Source organism: Cervus canadensis, chromosome 16, assembly GCF_019320065.1.
Source record: "Cervus canadensis isolate Bull #8, Minnesota chromosome 16, ASM1932006v1, whole genome shotgun sequence".
NCBI lineage: Eukaryota > Metazoa > Chordata > Mammalia > Artiodactyla > Cervidae > Cervus > Cervus canadensis.
Window position 1 is genome coordinate 53,041,189 of NC_057401.1, and position 25,182 is coordinate 53,066,370.

Here is a 25,182-nt window from a genome sequence, read left to right on the forward strand (position 1 = left end):
CCTGGTACCTTGATGCTAATGTCTGGGGACATCTGGCATATTTCTGAGTTTTGACAATTTGTGAGTCATTTATTCTTTGCCTTGTTCATGGCACACTTCCCCAGCCCCCTGTATATGTCCCCTTTGTAATCTGCTGAAGTCCTATCTGAATTTTGTGAAAGGGCTTTCAAGAATAGTTGTTCCCAGCCTTGACTTCTTAGTGGAATCACCTGGAAATTTGTTAAAAAAAAAAAAAAAAGAAGAAAAATTACTGATTAAGTTCTACCCTTACAGGTTCGAATTAGGAACACAACAGGTATTTCTCATGTACAGCCAAGTTTGAGAATTACCGTTGCACAAACCTGAGTTCCTTTTTCGTTTTTAAGTTTTACTTTACAGATCAACGATGTGCCTAAATAGGTTCTGTGCTGCGTTAAGTCACATCAGTCGTGTCTGACTCTTTGCGACCCCAAGGACTGTAGCCCACCAGGCTCCTCTGTCCATGGGATTCCCCAGGCAAGAATAGTGGAGTGGGTTGCCATGCCCTCCTCCACGGGATCTTCCTGGTCCAGAAATTGAATCCCCATCTCTTATGTGTCCTGCATTGGCAAGCGGATTCTTTACCACTAGTGCCGCCAGGGAACCTGTACCATTTTTCAAGGTGGGGATGGATTGGGAGATTGGGATTGACGTATGTTTGCTGCCATGTGTAAAACAGACAGCTAGGGGGATCCTTCTTATAGCACAGGGAGCTCGGCTCAGTGCTCTGTGATGACCTAAAGGGATGGGGTTGGGGGGGTGGTGAGAGCAATGGCCAAGAGGGAGGGGGTGTGTGTACACATAACTGATTCCCTCTGCTATACATCAGAAACCAACACACCATTGTGAAGCAACTCTACCCCCAATTTTTTTTAAAAAAAGATGTGCTTAAAGAAGATGCTTGAAAAAAATTTGCTGCAGTGAGAAAAAATGTGGGCTGAAGCTTGGCAATAGATCAGTATCCATGGCTGGTAAAGGACTGTACAAGTTTTGGGTTTTCTTCTCCTTGAGTCTTCGCTATCCACCTCGAACAGCCTCTTCTCCACGGCTGTATGGTTACCGTGTTCATCACGGTAGGTTCATTGCTTTGCTGATTGCTGTAACAGGGGCTTGCCTGGAGAATTCCGTGGACTGTATAGTCCATGGGGTCACCAAGAGTCGGACACGACTGAGCGACTTTCACAGCCCCATATGGGAAGGTGAGACCCCTGACTTTGTTGCACCCATCACTTTGTTCTGGAGATGTGCCATCCTGAGGGCACCCAGCTGCCAGGCTGGTAAAATAGGGAGCCCAGAGGACCGTGAGGGGGTTTAGCCACCCGACGTGGAAGTAACATACACCTCTCTGGCTCAGTTCAGCTGCTGTCATGTTCAGTTGGCCACGTTCATTCCTGGGTACTGATCACTGTCCTTCCTACAAGAGAGGTTGAAATGCCAGCCCCCTCTGTGTGCTGGAAGATACAGAGATGGGTTTGGGGACCATGTAAAACATTATTTTTATTTCATACATTGTATGAAGTTGTCACTTTCAGTTTCAACAAAATTTAACTGCTAGGGAGATGGTATATGTGTTTTTAAATATCAAGAATTATTTAAATTTTCTTCCTGCAACTTTCTCTTGGTTTCTGCCACTCCTTCCTGCTAAATGCCTCCTGTGAGCCAGCTCCCCGGCTTGGCTGGTACCAGAGATGTAGAGACGAATGTGCAGCCCCACACTAGGGCGGTTCTGGTTGCCGATGACAGAAAAGGTGACCCGATTTGGTGTCACTTTCATGGGCCTTTATCATCTCAGGCAGCAAGGCAGGGCGGGGTCAGGGCTATGGGTTCAGCCACTCCCACTGGGCGCTCCTCTGATTATCTTGGCTTTTGCTTTCTGATCTCAAGAAAGGTGTGGCTTCCCAGGTATTTGTCATCTGCAGTCAGGGGGACACTGCTCGGTCTTGTGTGTGTGCACGCACGCATGTGCGTGTATGTTTACCCCCCGCCCCCCACTTGCACATGCAAGTCTCCCCAGAAGCCCTCAGCATGCTTGACTTTAAGTCTCTTTGGCTGGAATCCTGACCCTTTCCCATGACCAACCAAACCACCCTATCACCTGCAGAGGGAATGGGGTTACAGTGATTGGCCTCGATCGATGGAGATTCCCCAGGGCCTGCAGTATCCAGCTGGGCATGGATGGTGTCATCACTGAGTCATTTCCTCTCCTTTATTACATGCGCCTAATCATTCACGATGTTTTCTGCAGAATTCCTCGTTCATAAGCTCCCAGCTCTCGACACTCAATGGGGACTGTTTCTTTAGGACTTGTTGGGACCACGTGTGTTTATCTCACCCCTTGAGCAGTTGTGAGCCTGTTACCCCATGACGATGTTGCTGTTTATGTGCTGTTCTGCCATTGCTTTACTTTTCTCCTAAATTCTCTGTCTTTTTACTACTCCTTGGATGCCAACAGATCTGCTTGTCAATTCGGATCCCGACACTTAGCCACTGCCCACCTCATGGTATTATCACAAGAATAAAATGCCTAAGTGTTGGTTGAGCACCTTCGGGCTCATTGCCTTGTCCCCTCGATATTTATGAATGATTGCATTTTTATTCATGTTTACCAGAAAGATGCCATTAATGTGCTCATTCATATAATTAATATTTACTTGCTTACCAGAAAGATACCATTAATGTGCTCATTCGTATAGTTACTATTTACTAAGTGCTGGCCACCAGCCAGGACAGTTCAGTGAACAAAACCCCTGTTCCGGCCTTTGCAGAGCTTGCCGTTCTGTATGCTCAGTCGCTCAGTTGTGACCGACACTTTTCGACCCCATGGACTGTAGCCCACCAGGCTCCTCTGTCCATGGGAATTCTCCAGGCAAGAATGCTGGAGTGGGTTGCCACGCCCTCCTCCAGGAGATCTTCCCAACCCAGGGATCGAACCCACGTCTCTCATGTCTCCTGCATTGGCAGGTGGGTTCTTTACTGCTGCTGCTGCTAAGTCTCTTCAGTCGTGTCTGCTAGCGCCACCTGAAAAGCCCCAGATGAAGCTGTTTCCTTCTCCAGGGGATCTTCCCGACCCAGGGATCGAACCCACGTCTCCTGCATTGCAGGTGAAGTCTTTACCAACTGAGCTACCAGGGAAATGAAAGGCACCATCTGTCTTATTACCTGAGCTTAGTCAAAGAGGAGGCTTCTGTTTAGTGGGGGGCATTGGTAACACCTAGGCCGTACGGCTGGCAGGAGGAGGGACCCTCTGCAGCTGCTGCTAAGTCACTTCAGTCGTGTCCGACTCTGCGTGACCCCATAGACATCAGCCCACCAGGCTCCCCCGTCCCTGGGATTCTCCAGGCAAGAACACTGGAGTAGGTTGCCATTTCCTTCTCCAATGCATGGAAGTGAAAAGTGAAGTCACTCAGTCGTTTCTGACTCTTAGCGACCCCATGGACTGCAGCCCACCAGGCTCCTCTGTCCATGGGATTTTCCAGGCAAGAGTAGCGGAGTGGGGTGCCATTGCCTTCTCCAAGGGAGGGACCCTCTCTTCCCTGTAACTCAGCACTTGGGTCTCTTTCCCACGGTTCAAGAGTTGTTCTGTGGACACCTTGGAGTGACTCCGGCCAAGCTGGTTTTTATTTTTATTTTTTTTTCACTAGAAGTATAAACGCCTCCATTTTATCTTCCAGTGGTGAAAGCGGCGCCGGGAAAACCGAGAGCACTAAGCTGATCCTCAAGTTTTTATCAGCCATCAGTCAGCAGTCTGTGGACTTGTCCTCGAAGGAGAAGACCTCGTCTGTCGAACAAGCCATTCTTGAGAGCAGGTATTTATTTCTCCATCGTGTTTCTTGTTCTAGCAAACAGGATTCACTCTCCTCACTGTGTGACTTATTTAAGGAAGTAGTTGAAACTTGGGGTCCTGTCTGCTCTTTCTCTTGATGTGGCTTTCACGATTGCTCAAGGAGAAGTCTCCACACACAGGTGGAGATTTCTGGTGACCTGACCCTCCCTTGCTGGGCCAGGTTTGAGCAAAGGAGTGAGGAACATTCTGCAGCTGCCTCCCACTGGGCAGCTCTTGACTGGCTGTTTGGAGGCCTTGTTATCAGCAGAAATTTCAGTCTCCATCCAGCACGTCGCAGAGAGCTTAGCGGTCAACTCTTGGGAGGTGTCTTGTGGGCAGAATGGTATTGTGTGGCCTCTTACTAGCGTCTTCCCTGATGACTCAGATGGTAAAGAATCTGCTCTTAACGTAGGAGACCCGGATTCAATCCCTGGGTCAGGAAGGTCCTCTGGAGAAGGAATTGGCAACCCACTCTAGTCTTTTTGCCTGGGAAATCCCATGGGCGGAGGAGCCTGGTGGGCTACAGTCAGTAGGGTTGCAAAGAGTCGGGCATGACTGAGCGACTTTTACTTCACTTCTTCAGCCTCTCAGGTGGCAAAACTATTGGGCATCAATGGCAATGACCTCAGAGCTTGAAAGAGAGCCTTGGTACAGCACTCTCTGAAATTCTAATTAAAATGTGTAATTGCCCCATGTCTGATTGGTGCCTTTAAAGGTCCTAGAACCAATAGAGACTTTAAAGGTCCTGTTATTTAAAAATTAGTCCAGGGGTCAGCAGACTCCAGCCTGACACCTGTATCCTACAGCCTATTGCTTTGTCTTTTTAGACTTCAAAATTTATTTTTTAAATTGTGCTAAAATATACATAACAAAATATATGACTTTAAATATTTTTCTATGTATAGCTTAGTGGCATTAAGTACATTCATGTTGTTCTGCAGCCATCACCACCATCTTTCTCTGGACCATTTCATCTTCCTCCTGCAGCCTGGTTTTATAAATAAAACTTTATAGAAACACAGACACACTCATTTGCTATCTTGTCTATAGTTGCTTTTGCACTCTAGTGGCAGAGCTGAGTAATTGCATCAGAGACCACTTGGCCCACAAAGCCTAAAAGTATTTTTTAATCTGATCCTTTACAGCAAAAGATGGTTGACGCCTGACCTACTCTGACCGCAGACCTAGTCTGACCACATTTTACAGTTGGAGGAGACCCAAGGAAGTTAAATGAACTCCCCTGGGACATAGAACAAATGAATGAAATTTCCAGGACTGGGGAATTTTTCAGTTCCTAGAATTCGTGTGGGTTTGTGTGTGTGTGTGTGTGTGTGTGTGTGTGTGTGCGCACACAACCCTTGACTTGCGTAAATAAACTAATTTGGGTGAGAACCAGCCCACATGGCCTTCTTGACTCCTGGTAGCATCCTTTGCCCACACGACCAGCTGCAAGTTCTCCCCCTCAAGATGGACATGCATTATAAACCCATTTCAGCAAGTACTGGGAGATCTGGCCCTTCTATAAATAAACATAATTGCTGTAGGGCCCTTTGCTTTCAGATTTGTCTTGCAGTTATCTATTTTGCCATTGGTGAGGACTGTTGTTAATTACATGGACCCTGATTGCCTCTCACCGTTGTCCTGGGTTTTTTTTTTTTTGCAGTCCCATCATGGAAGCCTTCGGCAATGCCAAGACCGTGTACAACAATAACTCCAGTCGCTTCGGGAAGTTTGTTCAGCTGAACATTGGCCAGAAGGGAAACATCCAGGGCGGGAGAATTGTAGATTGTATCCTGTTTTGTTTGGCTTTTGTGTATTAGTATTTGACTCTCTAGTAGAAACTGTTCTTTGCTTTTTCTTAAGACAGATAGAGAATGTGAAACATTCATTTCTGGTTCTACCTCATTACTGCTCCTGTTTTACTCTGCTTGACCTGTTAATTATCCTAGGAAATAAGGGGCCCTCTTTCTTTTGGGAATCTCTAATTTCATGTCTCCAATCTGAAAATTTGGACTTCTCATCAAATATCATAGGCTTCCCTGGTAGTTCAGATGGTAAAGAATCTGCTTACAGTGCAGGAGACTGGGGTTTGATCCCTGGGTTGGGAAGATCCCCTGGAGAGGGAATGGCTACCCACTCCAGATTCTTTGCTGGAAAATTCCATGAACAGAGGAGCCTGGCGGGGTACAGTGCATGAGGTCCCAAAGAGTCAGACATGACTGAGCAGCTAGTTGTTTGAAATAATCAGTTGTTTCAAATAGTTCGATGCCTTCTAGGGCACATGTGTCCTGTTTGAAGTTGGATTTTGATGAAATAGTCTGTTTTGTTTGCTTGTCTTTTGGCACTGAAAGTCAGAATGCCCAAGACACAAGGAATTGTAATTATTTGGGCAACAAAGAGTAGAAAAATAAGGACTAATGGAGCATCCTGTACCCTTGTTTTGTTCCTTGACTTGCCATTGCTTTTCACATGAAGATTTATTAGAAAAAGTAAGTAAGCGTGATTTAATTCACATTATCTTTAACATTTTTCAGCAGTTACTGGTTCTTGGTCATTAATCAGAGGAAACATCCCTGAATAGAAATCTGATTTCTTCTCTTCACAGAACCGAGTAGTAAGGCAAAACCCTGGGGAAAGGAATTATCACATATTCTATGCGCTGCTGGCAGGGCTAGGACATGAAGAGAGAGGTGAGTGATGGAGCCGCTGCAGAGACATTTCCCTTTAAAACCCATCTGTGAAAGAGAAGACTGGACTTTGTTGGTCTTCCACCATTTGAAACGAAATGTGCGAGATGATCAAAGATGCTGAGTGCATGTAGAGCCGGATACCGTAGAGAAAAAATCATCAGTAGAGAAAGCTTGAGTTTTTTGGATATGTTTTGGAATCTTAGTTTTTTTCCGATTTAAGGACTATTTGTGAAAAATGCATAATGTATCACAACTAGCTTTACTTTTAAATCACACCCTAATAAAGCAAATTTGCAAATATTTGACTTTGAAAAACAACAATCAACATGGGATCCTCATCAGTTACTTTTTTCGGTAGTGTTTTCTTCCATCCCATCTAATCTGATAATTCTATTTTCCCTAGATGATGATTAAGAGAGAATGTTTTAATCTTTTTTTTCTTTTTTATTTTTTTGATTATGCAAGTAGGATAACACATTTACAGGAGACTTGGAAAATGTAGAACAAAGTTACATATAGTTCCACTATAGATTACAATTTAAATGATTGTACTACTTAAATAGTAGATAAATTATGATTTTTAGTTGGAGTTTCAGTATCAAACTCTCAGAAATTAATAGAATGAATATACAGAAAAGTAGAAGGGTATAGTAGACCTGAAAAGCAGCATGAACCAATTCAACATAATTAAGATTTGTACAATTTTCACACAACAGCAGGATACAAATTCTGTTCAAGTTCCCATAGACTATAAACTAGGAGACACTAGAACGCATCCAGGGGCATAAAACCAGGTGCAAAAATTTCACGGTCTAAAGGTGTTGAAATCATACAGTCTGAGAACATTTTAATCTTATTAGTGAACTATTAGAAGCATAGAATTATTTTCCATACTTTAAAAAATAAAGTTGCAAAGTGGAAACTCTTTTGAGTTCTGTCTTATCCTGGACAGTCGAATACTGATGTTATGTTTTTGTTTTTCTTTTTGTAGAAGAATTTTATTTATCTGTGCCAGAAAACTACCACTACTTGAATCAGTCTGGATGTGTGACAGACAGGACAATCAGTGATCAGGAATCCTTTAGGGAAGTAATTGTAAGTTACTTGCCTATCTTCCTTTATAAGGGTGACTCCACCCCCCACCCCGCCACCCCGCAAAAAAAAGAATGAAAGAAATTGACGACTTTCGTTTTCTGTTTCAAAAAAATTTTTAATAAATAATCACATTTGTACTGCTTTGTGAGAATAGGTCCTTTCTTCTTATTCCAAGTCCTGGGAGGGAATCCTCTCTCCTAGAAGATGGGTGAATGTCTGCATTCAGGAGAGATGGGGATTGGCTTGGAATAGGGTTCAGAAAAACGAAACAAAAGAAAAATCACAGGTTTGGTACTGGAGTAAGCAGATCATATGTTTCAGGGCTTACAATTAAAAATTGTTTTAAGTAATTGATTCCACAGTTCAAAAGAAATCTGTCAACAGTTAGACCAGATGACTGTTGGGTCTCATCCTGTTCTCATACCTGATTCTGGTAACTGATTCTTACTATGCAAACAGTGGTCATCTTAAGACACTTTGGTGTGGACCCCTGTTGTATCCTGCAGTTCTCGAATACCCCAAGGACTTTTTATAAGGTGACTGTGTTTAGGAAGTCTAGGCATTGGTTGAGTGTGGCCGGTAGATTTCATCAGTGTGGTCTGTTCCTCTGCTGGAGTCACTTGTTCAGCAGTTGGAGTCTGTAGATATAGAGTTGATTCATAAATGGAGCTAACACTAACACTGATGGAGCGCTTACTATGAGGACTTAATCATTCCTCTGCTTCTAACAACCCCGTGAGGGTAGGAATATGGTTGTCTATATTCTGTGACTCAGAGAGGTTGGTGACCAGCCTAACCACACACAGCACCTAACAGAACCAGTATCTAGACACAGTCTAACTTCAAATCCTAGACTCTAACCAGGAGGCAGGTAGCTAGCCCCTGATTTCGGTGCACCTAGATTTGTCTTTCTAGTTGTCAACAAGTCAGTTCCATATCGTCATTTGCTTTTCTAGACTGTTCATGAGAATACCTTCTGGAATGGATTCAAAGTATATTTTTAAGTGGATATATATCACATGTCATTTCCCAGTGTCTAATGTATGTGCCTTTAAACTGAAATGAAAATAAAAACAGGCTAGGCTTATAGTATCATGATCACCTTCGCCTCAGCCTTCCTTTTAAAGATGTCACATTCTGCCACGTATAATGCAAAGAGATGTCTCTCTTTGTCATCTCTCCTTCCTTCAACCTGTTAACCAAAAAACCTTTGCTGACAGCACCGTTGCTGCGTATCTGCCCTAAGCAGTACAGGATTTGGCCCTGCTAATTGAATTTCATGAAATGTTTAAGTCTTTATTTAAAATTTTCTCTCAATTTTATTTTGATGCCCGAGACTTCTTTCACTACACAAGCTTCCTGCATTCACTTTGTACTAGAAAGTGGATGTTTGCAGTGAGAGACTCCTTGTAATCCAAGTCACACTGTCACTGCAGGCCCACGCTGACCGCTCACTGGCCGCCAGGGTGAGGGGGCAGCGAGGCCCTTCCCGGTCCTGGGAGTGCCCGGGGAAGGTAGTCTGGTGGCTTCCCCTGGGGGCATCGTTTTCTGATTCAAAACTGTGTGCTGCTTCTGTTGGCTACAAGGAAACTCATGGAGCGTGGCCCTGTTTCCGTGATTGCTAGTTTTTATTTTTAAGTTGAAATGATAGGTTTTTGGCATTTGAAATTTGGTCCTGCGATGAAAGGACATGTCATCTAGAAGGGAAGAAAAGTTTAGACATGAAATTGACATAATGAGTGTACATAGCAGACTTAGAGGAATTCTATTTATAGAGTCTTAAGTATTTGCTTTGCAATTACTTTTTAGTGTTGACCCATCAGAAACGTCAGTGAAGACTTAGCTGGTATTCATTGAAGTCAGGAGCATGTAATTTTTGCTCTTATTTAGCCTTCTTCTGGAAGATTGAAGCAATGCAGCCAGAAAAAAAAATAATAATAAATGTGCTACTTTTCAGAAAGGAGGGAAAATATTCTTTTCTATAAAAAAAATAAAATTCTCTCCTCCAAAACCTACAAAAACAATCAGTTGGGGAATGGCTCAAATAATTTATTATATCTTTAAGATCCATTGTAGCTCGCAAAACCATGTTCATGTATGTTTAACACTAAGGAAAAACTTGTTTATTCTGTAAGTGAGGAAAGCATAATACAGCATGATATAATCTTTTATTTTAAAAGTAAGCTTATATATGTCATGAATATATAGTATGTATGCAGAAAATACACTGAAATAATTCAAAAGTGTTATCTCAGAGCAGAATTCTAGGGTTTTATTTTATTCTTTATCATTCATTCTATTAGAATATTTTTACAATGAATATGTCAATTTTAATGATTATATATGATTATATTACCAAATCATAGGTCTTCCCAGGTGGCTCAGTCAGTAAAGAATCCACCTGCAATTTGGGAGAGCCAGGTTCAATCCCTGGGTCAGGAAGATCCCCTGGAGAAGGAAATGGCAACCCACTCCAGTATTCTTGCCTGGAGAATTCCATGGACAGAGGAGCCTGGTGGGCTACAGTCCATGAGGTCGCACAGAGCTGACATGACTGAGTGACTAACACTTTTATCAAATCATAATTTCTATAATACAGGAGTATAAAGTATTATATCAGTACCAGCCAACCCGTCTTTCTGTCTTGCATAGCGCTGTATAACCAAGAGTGATACAGATGGTTAAAGAGACACTGAACACTTCTGGCTATAAAGTTGATTTTCTGTCTTCAACGTTTTTAAGCATCTATTGTGTGCCAGGCAGGCACCGTTCGAGCAACAAGGAGACTGTAGTGAGCAAACAGTCTATATAATCGCTATGTTCTGTTAAAGAAATTAGGATGACTGGAATAGATTATGCTGTTGTTTTATCATGTAACTTGTCTCCTGTTGTTGTTCGGTTGCTAAGTCATGTCCTACTCTTTGCGACCCCATGGACTGCAGGACGCCAGGCTTCCCCGTCCTTCTCTGTCTCCCAGAGTTTGCTCAAATTCATGTCCATTCAGTCAGTGATGCTATCTAACCATCTCATCCTCTGTTGCCCCCTTCTCCTGCCCTCAGTCTTTCCCAGCATCAGTCTTTTCCAATGAGTTGCTCTTTGCATCAGGTGGCCAAAGGATTGGAGTTTCAGATTCAGCATCAGTCTTTCCAATGAATATTCAGGATTGATTTCCTTTAGGATTGACTGATATGATCTCTTTTCGGTCCAAGGGACTCTCAGGAATCTTCTCCAGCACCACAATTTGGAAACATCAGTTCTTTGGCACTCAGCCTTCTTAATGGTCCAACTTTCACATTCATAGATGACTACTGGAAAAACCATAGCTTTGTCTCAATTTCCTTCCAAAATCAAGTACCATTGAGATTTGTATCTTCCTACTTTTAATTCCATAAAGCTTCTTTCCCCAGAGGTTTCGGTATTGAAGAAAGGGAAGGGACCACATTCTGTTGGGACTCAAGAACGTTTGTTTGTAGAATGTGTTAAAATGTTAGCAGAGAGAAATTATTTCTGTGAATTACATATGAAAATGTCACCTCTGGTATTTTTAGCTACTAAAAAAAAATCATTATTCTTTTTATCAGCTTAATGTCAACATATTCTGGCAATAGGACCTTTTAGGACTTTTTCTTATTTCATTGAGAATTTATGTGGTTTTAGAATTCCTTATCGACATCACCTGACATTACTATAAATATGTACCTGTAAAGGACCCTGAGCCATTCTTAGGGGACCCAGTTTTTCCTGGGGAGAGACAGTGAACACAGACTAAATTTCATAGCCCTTTTTTTTTTCTTTGCAATCTTCCAGGTTGCACTATAAATTGCTGAGTCAGAATGAAAAGCTATTTCAAGAAAATAATAACAACTAATTGATTTTTATTGCCTGCATTTGACCTACCAGAATGGTAGCTGATGAAATGTGGGGGAGGATAACAAGAGTCTTTGAGTGATAATCTTTTTATTCTTTTGATTCCACATATTGAATGGTAGTGGTGTTCCTAGCCATCTACCAGGACTGGGGTTTCCTGACCATGTAGGTTTTACTGGGTGTACCCATGTTTTTAACTGTGTGAACCCATCTGTTCTCTCCTCATCAGTTTGGTCTTATAAAGACTTAGATGGCTCTCAGCCTTAAAAAAAAAAGATTGAAATAATGCCATTTGCAGCAACATGGATGGGCCTGGATATTGTCATACTGAGTGCAGTAAGTCAGACAGAGGAAGACAAATATCATATGACATCACTTATTTGTGGAATCTAAAAAAAGGCTGCAAATGAACTTATCCACAAAACAGAAAGCCTTACAACTGTAGAAAATAAATTTAGGGTCACTGGGTTGTTGGGGAGAGGGATGAATGGAAAGATTGGGATTGACACATATACGCTACTAGGTATAAAATAGATAAGTGATGAGGACCTACTTTATAGCACAGGGAACCCTACTCAGTACTCTGTAATGGTCTATATGGGAAACGAATCCAAGAAAGAGTAGATACATGTATATGCATAACTGATTCGCTGCACTGTACAGCTGGAATTAAAAGACAACATTGTAAATCAACTATGCCCCAGTAGAAATTTTAAAAGACTGACGTTATACCTCGATTTTGCCACATTTGAAAACTTCAGTCTCTTTCAATGTTGGAAAATACAGGAGTAGAAGCTAATTTTATATTATACAATGCTATAATCCCGCCTAATATAAATTACGTAATAAATTTTCAAAGTATTGATCCTTCATTCGTGATTTACTGTGCCCAGACATCTCCCCTCCCACCCCATCTTATTCAATCCATTTATTCACGATTCACCTGAGGACCCTTGGCTTCCTTAGGTGGTGCCCCCACCTCACAGCTGAGACCCTGAGTGCATTTACCTTTTGTACCTGAAATTCACTCCTCTTCCCTGCTTGTTTGTCCTGTGAAAAGCCCGGCTTCCTTCTGACCTTAGTGGTTGGGATTGTATTACGTATTTGTCATCACTCCCCTCCCACCCCACACTTTCACAATCACCTGTTTTTTATGTGCTTATTAAAGACTTCATTGAAAACATTTTGTATGACTTTGTGCCAGTTTTATAGCTAAATTGCTGTTTTGCGCTTCTGAACTGTACTGAGAATTTCCCAGGGTTTTTTTTTTTTTTTTTTTAAGTCTTGAGCCATGTCATTGAGAAAGATAATTATAAGGAGGCTTAACAGCATTGTAAATCGACTGTATTTCAATAAAAATTTTAGGAAAGTCTTAAAGTGGCTGCTCTTGCCAAAGGGGTGGAGCTTGCTACTGAAAAGACTGTAAATAGGACAGTAGGAAACAGTGAATGGAGACTTGCTGGCAGGGGTGAGTAGCCACGCCCATGCTGGTTGGTGTTAATTGGTTCCAGCCAGTACATTACCCCATGGCACACGATTGATACTTGTCACCAGACTCCTAATTCACTTAGAGTTAAACTTGGGAGTGAAGTCACAAATTGGTTCATACAGAGAGCACATTTTATTTATTTGCGTTCATGCCTCCATATGTAATCTTTGTATTTTCAGAGCTTAAACAAGAATTTTTTTCATGGAGCATTTTTTGATGTTTTTTATTTTACAGTTTGCAATTTTCTGCTACTGTGAACTTAGTTTTTGAAGACCTTCCTTTTTTTTTTCTTGCAAGTATAGAGGAGATCTTTAAAACTTGAAGTATAGTTGATTCTATTGTACAGCCAAGTGATTCAGTTATATATGTGTGCGTGTATACAGATTCTTTTTCATTTTTTCCATTATGGATTATTCTAGAATATTGAAGATAGTTCCCTGTACTATACAATAGGACCTTGTTTATCCTTTCTGTGTATAATATTTTGTATCCACTAATCCCAAACTCCCAATCCAGCCCTCTCCTGACTCCCCTCCCCTTTGATAAGTCTGTTCTTTATGGAAGATCTTATTTGTTTAGTGTTATATAAAGTCCAGGCAGGTGAGTTACAGTGAAATCTTTTATCTCTATGGTCATCCTAAGGTGAGCTTAGAAAATTTTTATAAATTAGTGTTGAAGAGGTCCTGTGATACATGAGGAAAAACTTTAATCAAAAAAGGGGAAAATTATTAACTTTAGCACAGCATAGATGCTTTATAATTATTTTGCCAACATCTGAATTGGTCCTTACCACTGTTTTAAAAAGCTTCCCTGCTGGCAAAGATGGTAAAGAATCTGCCTGCAGTGCAGGAGACCCGAATTTGATCCCTGGATCCGGGAGGATCCCCTGGAGAAGGAAATGGCAACCGGCTCCAGTATTCTTGCCTGGAGAATTCATGGACAGAGGAGTCTGGTGGGCTATAGTCCATGGGGTTGCAAAGCGTCAGACACGACTGAGCAACTAACACTACTACTACTACTGTTTTAAAAGTCTTGAGCATAATAGATATTCTGTATTTCTTAGCCACATTTCTTTGCTTTTAGAATAAGTAAATTTGAATAATTACTTTCCCATAGGTTTCTAAAAATTGATGAGCACTTGACCAATAGTTCTTATTCTTGGCATCAATTTTTGTCTGTACCCATAAAATGATAGTCTTCTCTCTCACTCTGTTAAACAATACATGGTCTTTTTATTTTTTTTTGTAGTCACTTTTATTAAGTTATAATGTACATATAATAAAATGCCCTCATATAAAGCATATAAAGTGAATTTTGAATTTACACACTCGTGTACCCACAACCACGATCAAACTGAAGGACAATTCTACACTCTAAAGGTTTCTTGTCCCCCTCCCTAGACAATTCCAGACTCCCTAGCCCTAGGACATGTAGAAAAATGTGTCTTTTCTAGAATTTCCTAAAAATGAAATCATACAAAATCTCTTCTCCTCTGTCTGGCTTATTTCATTCATCCAAACTGCACATAACAGAATTGTTTCTTCTTACATTGAATAGTATTCCATTGAATAGACAGCAATTTATTTATCCATTCATCCATTAGTAGACTCAGTTGTTATACTAAAAACATGTCAACAATATTAAAAGATGTGAATATAATGTCCATTAGCCTGCCAGCAGTAACATTGCAACTATTTTCAATTTTGTGGATTTTCTTCCCAGCGTGATTTTCTTTAAAAAAATTAGTTGCACAAATATAATTTAGTACTTTTTGCATAAAGCTATCATAAATGTAATCATGTTTCTATGTAATGTTGATAATTTCCTTTAAAAACTATACACTGTTCTATAACAAGTTTACTTACTATAATTGACTTGACTTGTAGGAGAGATGGAACTTTTTTTTCTCTGAAAGTGTTGTTAAGATAATGCTGTAGTGAATATTTTACAAAGCTTTCTTTCCTGTTGGATTTTCTTTGAAACAAATCTTCAGCATTGGAACTTCGTAGTGATACAGTGAATAAGATTCAGTACTCCCAATGGAGGGGGGCATGGGTTTGATCCCTGCTCAGGGAACTAGGATCCTGCATGCCACATATGGTAGCTAAAAATAAAATTCCAGCACTGAAATTAAGGGTGATTACATAGGCGACTGACTTTCTAAGGATGTAAAAAGAAAAAAAGCATATAACCGAATGGAGAGAAAGTTAGACTTTGCGTTCGTCAGGCCTGACTTTGAATCTTGGTTTTGTAACCCTGAGAAACTTGTGTAACTTCTCTGAACATTTTAAGATTATGTACATAGGTGGTCCAGCCAAACACTGACCCATAATCTTGTTTTCAAAAAAGATTATACTGACTTATACTACCAGTGAGTGACCACTGCATAAATATCCCCCTTTCACCCATTTTATCATTCAGAAAAATTTTTGTTAATAGAAGTTATCTCATTTTCTTCAGTATGCACGTGTTGGATTTCTAGGAAGGAAAACATATCTCTGTGGATTTGCATTTCCTGTTAGAAAAGGTGCCTATTTTATTTTACTGCGTCATGTGTCTCTTAATATAGCTGTTGGTTCCTTGCCTTATGCAGTTTTTTCTTTTAATTTTGTTTTCCTGTTTATTTTTTTTGCCCTTTGTTTCTGGCTTTGTTTGTGTTTTTTTTTCCTTGTAAAGAAATTACTTTTCATATTTTAAAATCTCCAGTCGTTTCCTCTTGCAGCTTCTGTGGCTTCACAGTGCTGCGTGGCTTCCTTCTTTCCGTTCCAGTGGTCATTGTAGTGATCATGGGTCTCAGTTCTCTTTGTAGGTTATTTTCATCAATACTGCCAGCAGTTCCGTCCTCTGTTCTGCACGTGTGTGTGCGTGTGTAGGAGTGGGAGAGGGTAGCTGGCTCTTTCTCTGATGAGAATATGGCTCCTAAATCGTAAGAGATAATGAGCAAATCTTTGATCTGATTCAGAAGATGCCTGGCTTCCGTTTAGAAACTTTCTGGGGAACAAAGCCCCTGTTGGTCCTTGTTCTTTTTTATTTTTTTCAAATCAGCATTGTGTTAACTTCTATTTAGTATCCAGAGGCCAAAATAAGACCTTAAAAATCCTTTGGAGAAATGGAAAATAGCAGTGCGATGACTGTCAGGGAAGACAAATCTAGATCCATTCAGTTTTTCCATCAGCATCTTCTACACAATGAGCAGAAGGCTCTTCTATCTGTAGAACCCCTGATAGGGAATTTCGTTCTACCTATCAGGGTCCCTGCTACTTTTAACCATTAAGACAAGTCCCCAAATTTATACTGAAGGAGTCTCATGAAGTATCTCCCCTCCAACATTTTTTCTTTTTTTTAAATTAATTAATTTTAATTGGAGGATAATTACTTTACAATATTGTGATAGTTTTTGCCGTACATTGACATGAATCAGTCATGGGTACAGTTGTGTCCCCCAACCTGCCCCCCTCCCACCTCCCTCCCCACCCCTTCCCGCCTATTTTTTATGTGTAAGAAAATAAAAAATGTTCCATTACATTTTGATACACATAGGAAAAAGTATTTCTTTGTCACTATGACTCTGGAGTAGTTCTTTTCTGGCATAAATAGGAGTCTTGTGTGTAAAGCAGATATTTATTTTTATCTTGTCGATTGGGTTCTCTTAAATATTCTACAAATCTTTCTTAATGTCTTGCTTTTCTTTTATGTGTACCCATTTAAAGTCTTTGTCATATAAAATGGGTTGACCAAAAAATGTGTTCGTTTTTTTCCTGCAGCATCTAATGGAAAATCCCCAACGAAATTTTTGGCCAAACCAATGTTTCTTGCTTTCTTGCCTTTAGAATAGTACTTAGTAACTTTACTGAGTAGTGACCATTTTCATTTTCTTTAGTGTGAAAAAAGATGAAAAACTAACCTTGTTTCCTTACAGATGGCAATGGAGGTCATGCAGTTTAGCAAGGAAGAAGTTCGGGAAGTGTTGAGGTTGCTTGCTGGTATATTACATCTTGGGAACATAGAATTTATCACTGCTGGTGGGGCGCAAGTTTCCTTCAAAACGGGTAAGGTTGCTTCTCCCTCCTTCACTTCCTTGGCTTTTGCCTCATAAGAAATGTAGATCTAAAATATTTCCTGTCTAGCCTTTGACAAAAAAATATTTTGAGCCCTAGAATATGAGCTGCAGAAGTTTGATGTGAAAGGTCAGTTAATAAAGGGTCAAAGCATCAAACAAGTGATTACTGCATGGAATGGTGGCTGTGTTCTCCTTTTCTACTAAGAAAGAATGAAAGTGAACCCAATAAGAGGAAATAGGGGCAAGAATTTGATGTAGGAAGAATGTCATGAGTCTGGTGTAGTGTTGTTGTAGTTAATTCCTGGCTGCTGAGGGCTGCCATAGTGGAATGGTTAAGACCGTTAGTTTTCAAGCCAGGATGACTGGTTCGTAGCCCGGCTCTGCCACAAGCTGTTTCCTTGGGTTACTTATCCCTTCAACACTCGTGACTTCTCACTGTAAAGTGCACAGTGGAGATGTCTTAAGACTAAGTGAGTTAACATACGTGTAACAGTGTCAGTTGTCATTTTCCTGGAGTGATTTATTCTTTAAACTTTGCTGATGGATGCAGTGGATGAGGGCAAGGAGGCTGGGAACTGGAAGAGTGTAAGTTCAAAGTGGCCCTTGAGTAGCCCAGGGCTACAGGCCTGTAGTTCTTGTTCCCGTGGATCATTCCTGTTGATGTTTACTGCCTTAGAAATGAAAACAGAGTCAGTTAAAACTGGAGTGGGTAGCCATTCCCTTCTCCAGGGGGTCTTAGTGACCCAGGGACCAAACCCAGGTCTCCTGCATTGCAGGCGTATTCTTTACCATCTGAGTCATCAGGAAAGCCCTTTAGAAATAATAGTGGAGACAGTTAAAAAAATAGCAAGAAATTCACTTTAAAATAACCGTAACCAACCCCTTGCATATAGTAAAATAAGTAGCATTTTATTTGAAAGGCCATCTTCCAAAACAAAAGAGAACAAGTCAGTAACGACTGATATTGTCTAATGATTTTGTAAATATTTAAAATATCTGGTGTAATGAAGGACAGCTGGCCTCTATTTCTGCCCTCAACTTATTGAGCTACTCATGTCATGTAGCCTCTGGAATATTCTTTTGTGTACTTGTGAGGTAATGAGAGTGAAAAAGCAAATAACAGAGTTTATCACTAAAAAAAAAAAAAAAAAAAAAGCTAGTCTTATTATTGAAATAGTCATGGGCTTTGCAAACCTCTGACAGGGTCTTGGGGAACCTGCCATGGGGGTCTCTGGACCATACTTGTTCCAAGTACCAGGTCCTTTGCTGTAAATCTAAGACTCATTAAGGGAGTGAATAACCTGCCAGTAGAACATGTGTCTTCTAGGTCCTGCCCGAGGGCCTTAGGATTATTCTCTGCTTAACTGTGTCGTGTGTGGCAGTGGTTTTGCACCCATTTGGGGTCCCATGGGCTGTTCCTTCTTGGGGTTGTGCATCCACTTTCGCCTTGTCCTTCCTCCCCAGCCTTGGGCAGGTCTGCAGAGTTACTTGGGCTGGACCCGGCACAGCTCACGGACGCCTTGACCCAGAGGTCCATGTTCCTCCGGGGGGAGGAGATCCTCACGCCTCTCAATGTTCAGCAGGTATGTGTGTGGCCCTCAAAGCAACTTCTAAAGATGCCCCTGGGTCTGTAGATCCACAGCTTTGACTGAATAAGTAACTGCAGTGATCCATTCAAATGCTTTTGGCTCAGGGTCAAAAATAAGACATCCAGTGGTTCAGTGGTCATCTTAGAGACAGCATAGCAGAATCTTTAGGAGGAATGGGACTGGGGGAGATTTCCTGAGTCTGAGTCCTGAGTCTTCAGCTTATTATATTCTGTTTTTGGGGAATTTATTCACTGTGCCTCAGTTTCCTCTTCTGTAAGACAAGGACGAAAAGTCAAGTGTCAGTCGCTTAGTCATGTCCGACTCCTTGTGAACCTATGGACTGTAGTCCACCAGGCTCCTCTGTGCATGGAATTCTCCAGGCAAGAATACTGGAGTGGGTAGCCATCCCCTTCTCCAGAGGATCTCGCTACCCAGAGATTGAATCTGGGTGTCCCAAATTGCGGGCAGATTCTTTACCTTTTGAGCCACCAGAGAAGCCCCAAGACAAGGATGTGAAAGTAGTAGTCACTCAGTCATGTCCGACTTTTTGTGACCCCAAGGACTGGATCCCGCCAGGCTCCTCTGTCCATGGAATTCTCCAGACAAGTATACTGGGGTGGGTTGCCATGTATAAGGATGATAGTAAAAAATAAATAAATGCTAAAAGCTTAGTGGCATTGCCGACTCAGTGAACATGAGTTTGAGCAAGCTCCAGGAGTTGGTGATGGACAGGGAAGCCTGGCGTGCTGCAGTCCATGTGATCACAAAGATTCGGACAGAACTGAGCTACTGAACTGGAAACTTAGTGACTCGTGCAGAGTAAGAGTTAAATAAACAGCTGTAATAATTATTTTTACTAACTGGTGTTAGGTTTTATTATAATTAATAAATTATTATTAATGAGAGCAAAGCAACAGTATGTTGTATGATTTATTTTTGTCTCTGCAACTGCCTTGAGCCAGTTACATGCACTAGCCCATCTAATAGCTGTTTATTGATTGGATAAGTAAAAATGCTAACCATACCATGAAGAAAACTTGTATGCACACAAAGTAAAATATGAGAAGATGATAATGAGTGAAGTCAAGTCTTAATTAGCATTATGTTGTTGTTGTTATTTAGTCACTAAGTCATTTCTGACTCTTCTGCAACTCCATGGACTGTAGTCCACCAGGCTCTTCTGTCCATAGGATTCTCCAGGCAAGAACATTGGAGTTGTGGGCTGCCATTTCCTTCTCCAGAGGATCTTCCAAACCCAGGGATCAAACCCGAGTCTCCTGCACTGGCAGGCAGATTTTTTACCACTGAGCCACCTGGAAAGCCCACTTAGTGGCATAAACCTGATCAAATTTAGAGCTGTGTATTTTGGTCCAGATTCTTTCTTATAACTCAATACTTAAAGCTGAATTTGTAAGCCTGATGCTTCAGGGTGACTCTTGCTGCAAATAAGCAAGCTTCAGGTTTCCCTTTCTTTAGACAGCTGTGTTTTCCTGCATGGTATTGGTTCACTTGACATGGGCTGCATAGATGTGGAGTGAGTGTGGCTCCCAAGTGCAGCACAGATGGATATGCCCATCTGGGTTCCCTGCAGTCATTAGGGAAACTGCGTCTCTGTCTCCTCTCCCCTCAGGCAGCAGACAGCAGGGACTCCTTGGCCATGGCACTTTACGCACGCTGCTTCGAGTGGGTGATCAAGAAGATCAACAGCAGGATCAAAGGCAGAGATGACTTCAAGTCTATTGGCATCTTGGACATCTTTGGATTTGAAAACTTTGAGGTGTGCTTCCAACGAGTGGGATCCTCCTCAGCAGATCTCGTGAAACAAACACTGATATGTTTTCCCTGCAGATCTTTGTTGGCCTTTTCTTGACCTTTTTATGTAAGAGCGAGAGCGCTAAAGACTCTTGTTGGATTGTTTCCCCCCTTAGGTGAATCACTTTGAGCAGTTCAATATAAACTATGCAAACGAGAAACTTCAGGAATATTTCAACAAGCATATCTTTTCTTTAGAACAACTGGAATATAGTAGGTAAGCACTCATTGAATTGCATTTCAAAATGTTTAAGAAAATGAGTCCCTACGTTGGATAGTTTTGAAGCGATATTTTACTACAACCTGGACCTTTTTAATCTTTGTACAGAGAAGGCTTAGTGTGGGAAGATATTGACTGGATAGACAATGGAGAATGCCTGGACTTGATTGAGAAGGTAACACACTGTTGAAGAATTGTTACAGTCCCAAGGGTGTCCAGCTGGGCTGATTCATATTTACGGGAACAAAAGAGCTTGTACGAACACGCACATGAAAGATGTGAATGTTTAGAACACAATGGACCATTTGGAAGCATACGTGTAACTGTGCAAGGTTGAATTTAAGGACTTGGCTGCTTCACGCCCATTGTCTCTTTGAAGTCAATATTTTAAGAATCAACAGTGAGCAGATTGGCCTCCCAGAGATTTTAAGTCCGCATCAAAAACTTTGCCATCCCAGTAGTGGATTGGCCAGTTGTAAATGTTTTGGTCACCAGATTACAGGGGTTCAGGGTTTGCAGTATGGAATGCATTTGGAGTTCTTTATAGCGTGTCATTCTGAATTTTTTGATCTGAGAAACTATGCACTTTTTACCACTTGATAGAGAGTAGAGAGGAAAGGATCTGTAAAAATACATAGAGGCAAAAATTCAATGTTTAATTCGTATTTGACCTGTTTTTTCCCCCCTCTTCTAGAAACTTGGTCTCCTAGCCCTTATCAATGAAGAAAGCCATTTTCCTCAAGCCACTGATAGCACCTTATTGGAGAAGTTGCACAATCAGCACGCTGTATGTCCACACCTGCCAACCCCTCACTGTGTCTGGGTAGCTCACCTGTGGATTAAGATGGCGTAGGACAGGTTTCAGGGCTATTGGCCCCACAGTTCCTCTCACATTGAATTTTTTATTTTTCTCAAATGGAAGCTTTGCTCTACTAGAACTAAATAGAAATAAGCCAAAGGCATAGATCTGAGGCTACTTGTCAGAATATGTCCATGTTTACTTTGAGTATAAGATTTAACCTTTTTAACCTACTGTAATGACACAGACCAGAGTTGCATGATTTTGATGAAGTGCATCACATGATATGTCCTAAAGCTCTTATATGTCGTGGATTTTGAAATTGTTTTCACTGGCAGTTGTAGGTACACTGTCAGGAAATCAGTGAGTGAAATTATGCATTTACATTTTTTTTTTTTATTAGAATAACCACTTTTACGTGAAGCCCAGAGTTGCAGTCAACAATTTTGGAGTGAAACACTATGCTGGAGAGGTAACTCCTTCTTGAATTTATATGATTGAAGTGTAATTGATTTACAATGTTGTGTTAATTTCTGCTCTACAGCTAAGTGATGCAGTTGCGCATACACACACACACATATGTATATATATTCTTTTTTCATTATGGTTTGTCCCAGGATTTTGAATGTAGTTCCATGTGCTCTCCAGTAGGACCCTGTTTATCCATCCAATATATAACAGTTTTCCTCTGCTAATCCCAGACTTCCCTACCCCCTCCCCCTTGGCAACCACAGGTCTGTTCTCTGTGTCTGTGAGTCTGTTTCTTAGATAAGTTCATTTGTGTCATGTTTTGGTTCCACGTAGAAGTGAGATCATGTCTTTCTGATTCACTTAGTATGGTAATCTCTGGGTCCATCCACGTTGCCGCAAATGGCATTTTGCTCTCTGTGTGACTGAGTAGTGTTCCACTGTGTATATATGTACAACATCTTTATCCATTCATCTGTCACTGGGCATTTAGGTTGTTCCCGTGTCTTGACTATTGTAAATAGTACTGCTACGAATGTAGGGGCGCCTGTGTCTTTTTGAATTAGAGTTTTGTCTGGATATATGTTCAGGAATGGGATTACTTGACCATATGGCAACTCTGTTTTTCATCTTTTTGAGGAACCTCTACACTGTTTTCTATAGGGGCTGAACCAATCCTACCAACAGTGTAGGAGGGTTCCCTTTTCCCCACACCCTTAGACAGGTAACTTCTTAATCAAGACCCCTGCTGATATTTGCCCATTTGGTATTTAGAGAATAGTAATTTCAGAAGCCGATCATAAATATATTCAATGACGGGTCCAGCTTTTAAAGGCGATGCTTATGACTTGAAATGATTCTTTTGATCAGTTCTTCCTTTTCTCGTTTGTTGTTGCAAACCAGGTTCAGTATGACGTGCGGGGCATCTTGGAGAAGAACAGGGATACCTTCAGGGACGATCTTCTCAACCTTCTGAGAGAAAGCCGGTGCGTCGATCTCTTCCCTGCGATGTCAGATTGATGTTTGTGCAGATGTTTTTAATTCACAAACATAAAAAAATTAATATGGGGGCAACTTGATGTGGTGTGTTCTTCCCTGGGCAATATTTGATCAATAAAGTGACCTGAGAGATACATAAATGGCCCTAGTGGTAGTGACTACCATTTAATGAGGTGGCGTTGGAATAGCAAATCCCTGAGTTAGATACTTTTATTCATCCTGTTATGCTAGTGAGGAGATTAAGCGTGGCATGGTTAAGTGACTTGCCCAGGATTCTTCAACTAGATTTGATCTGTTTTGCTTGGTTCAAGAATCTAAGATTTTAACCAGCAGGACCTAGTTTCTTCACAGCAAGCTTAGAGCTATGTGTTAAATTGATGTCAGCCTCGGGTCTTGTAGGACCTTATGTCTGTAGTTAGTGTAAGAGTTATCAAGAGAAATAAACAAGTATTCAGCTAAAATTACCCATTCGTTTATTCATTCATGAATTATAAATTCACACCTTTAAATCAGTAGTTAAGGAAAATATGCTGAAAGGTTTTGATGATGAATTTATTTGTTTGACTATTTTAAACCAGGAGGCTTCCTGCTTTTACGAGGCTTTGTGAGAGAGAAAGAGGGGAAAACAGCCCTTAAAGTCATCAATATGTGTCTTAGATCCAGTGTGAATTTCTAACACAAATTTTCAATATCCAAGGAAGGAAAGTAGCACCATCACTAAAAAGCTGTAATACTTTTAGAAATGAAAGCCCCAGGTGGCCACCCTGTCGCTTAAATAGCTGTGAACCGGGGTGAAGAGAACCCATCTTAAGTGTCAGCTTAGAAGCCCAGGGGGGAAGTGGTTGGTCTTTCAATTTGCCTTAACCCTCCTCTATGAAGATTCCCTAATTACAACCTTGTAGACTATTTTTATTTTTAGGTGTGTTCTCAGAGCAGTAAAAATGGTGATGTTTGAACCATAGCAGATTACCTTTCTCTCAAAGCAGATTTAAATCGATCCATTTAAATAAAAGCGGGGTCTTGAGGTTAAATGGAACATTTGGTTATGAGAAGGGCCGAGGCCTGGAGGCCAGCAAGATGGCCTTCCACTGGATGCCGCTATCATAACGTTAAGTGGAATTGGAGGCAAGAGCGTTGTTTCAGCCCAGGTTTCTCTCTGCTGATGGAGGGGCTTGGTGTCTTTGCCTCTCTGCTCTCTTTTGCCTTTGGCATCTGTAACATTTTGCAGTCCATCTCTTCAGTCACGTCCAACTCTTTGCGACCCCATGGACTGTAGCCCACCAGGCTCCTCTGTCCATGAGATTTCCCAGGCAAGAATACTGAACTGGGTTGCCGTTTCTTCGTCCAGTGGGACATTTTAATGGAACACAAAGCTTTTCTCCAAAGCGCTCAAAGTACAGAGAACTTCAAAGAGTGAGAATGAAACATCACCCTAGGATAAAAGTGAGAAAGAGTTGAACAGAATGAGAAGTGATGAGGGAAGCACTGGCATTATCCCCTTGAGGGGTGTGAAAGCCAGACTGTTTCTCTCCTGGTTCTCAGCAAAGGCATTGCCCCCTACAGCCCTGACCCTTGGTTTTTATAGCCCAGAACATCTTCCATTCAAGGAAGATCAAAAAGGTCCTGAGGATTTTCCCTAGTGGCGCAGTGGATAAGAATCCGCCTGCCAGTGCTAGAGACGCAGATTCCATCCCTGGTCTGGAAAGATTCCATCTGCCTTGGAGCAGTTGAGCCCTGCTCTAGAACCCTCGAGCCACAGCTACTGAAGCTTGCATGCTCTAGAGCCAACAAACTGAAACTACTGACCTTGAGTGCTGCAACTACTGAAGCCCATGTGCCCCAGAGCCTGTGGTCCACAAGAGAACTCACCGCAATGAGGAGCCCACACGCAGTAGAGAAAAGACCTCACGGCAGCGAAGACCTAGTGCAGCCAAAAAAAAAAAAAATAGCTCCTGAGAAGTCTTTTACTTTGTTAGTAGTGGCGATAGATTTTCTAGAACTTTTTAACAATAATAACAGTGATCATCAACGTTTAGGATGAGCCAGGCGTCATGCTCAGCCTTTTGCCTCCATTTCCTCGTTTCATCCTTACCCCAGCTTCCTAGGATACATCTTAAAATAACTCCCATTTCCAGTTGAGAAAACAGGCGTGGAGAGAGACCAGCATCATGTCCGAGTCACACAACTAGGAAGAGGGGACGGCAGGACTGAACCCAAGTCGGCCTCACTCCAGCCTAGTGCCCTTCCACCTGC

General features: G+C 41.4%; 1 protein-coding gene across 2 annotated transcripts in view; it reads left to right on the top strand.

The window, feature by feature from the left end:
- MYO10 (myosin X) overlaps window positions 1-25,182 on the top strand; it is a 256,083-nt gene that overhangs the window by 139,549 nt on the left and 91,352 nt on the right. For both annotated transcript variants that reach the window (XM_043489225.1, XM_043489226.1), the window contains 13 exons: window positions 3,690-3,824; window positions 5,505-5,629; window positions 6,317-6,330; window positions 6,447-6,531; window positions 7,523-7,626; window positions 16,902-17,031; window positions 18,507-18,625; window positions 20,262-20,408; window positions 20,560-20,660; window positions 20,772-20,838; window positions 21,358-21,450; window positions 21,866-21,934; window positions 22,834-22,916. In XM_043489225.1, coding sequence (XP_043345160.1) covers window positions 3,690-3,824; window positions 5,505-5,629; window positions 6,317-6,330; window positions 6,447-6,531; window positions 7,523-7,626; window positions 16,902-17,031; window positions 18,507-18,625; window positions 20,262-20,408; window positions 20,560-20,660; window positions 20,772-20,838; window positions 21,358-21,450; window positions 21,866-21,934; window positions 22,834-22,916 — 1,272 coding nt within the window. The remainder of the gene's footprint in view (window positions 1-3,689; window positions 3,825-5,504; window positions 5,630-6,316; window positions 6,331-6,446; window positions 6,532-7,522; window positions 7,627-16,901; window positions 17,032-18,506; window positions 18,626-20,261; window positions 20,409-20,559; window positions 20,661-20,771; window positions 20,839-21,357; window positions 21,451-21,865; window positions 21,935-22,833; window positions 22,917-25,182) is intronic.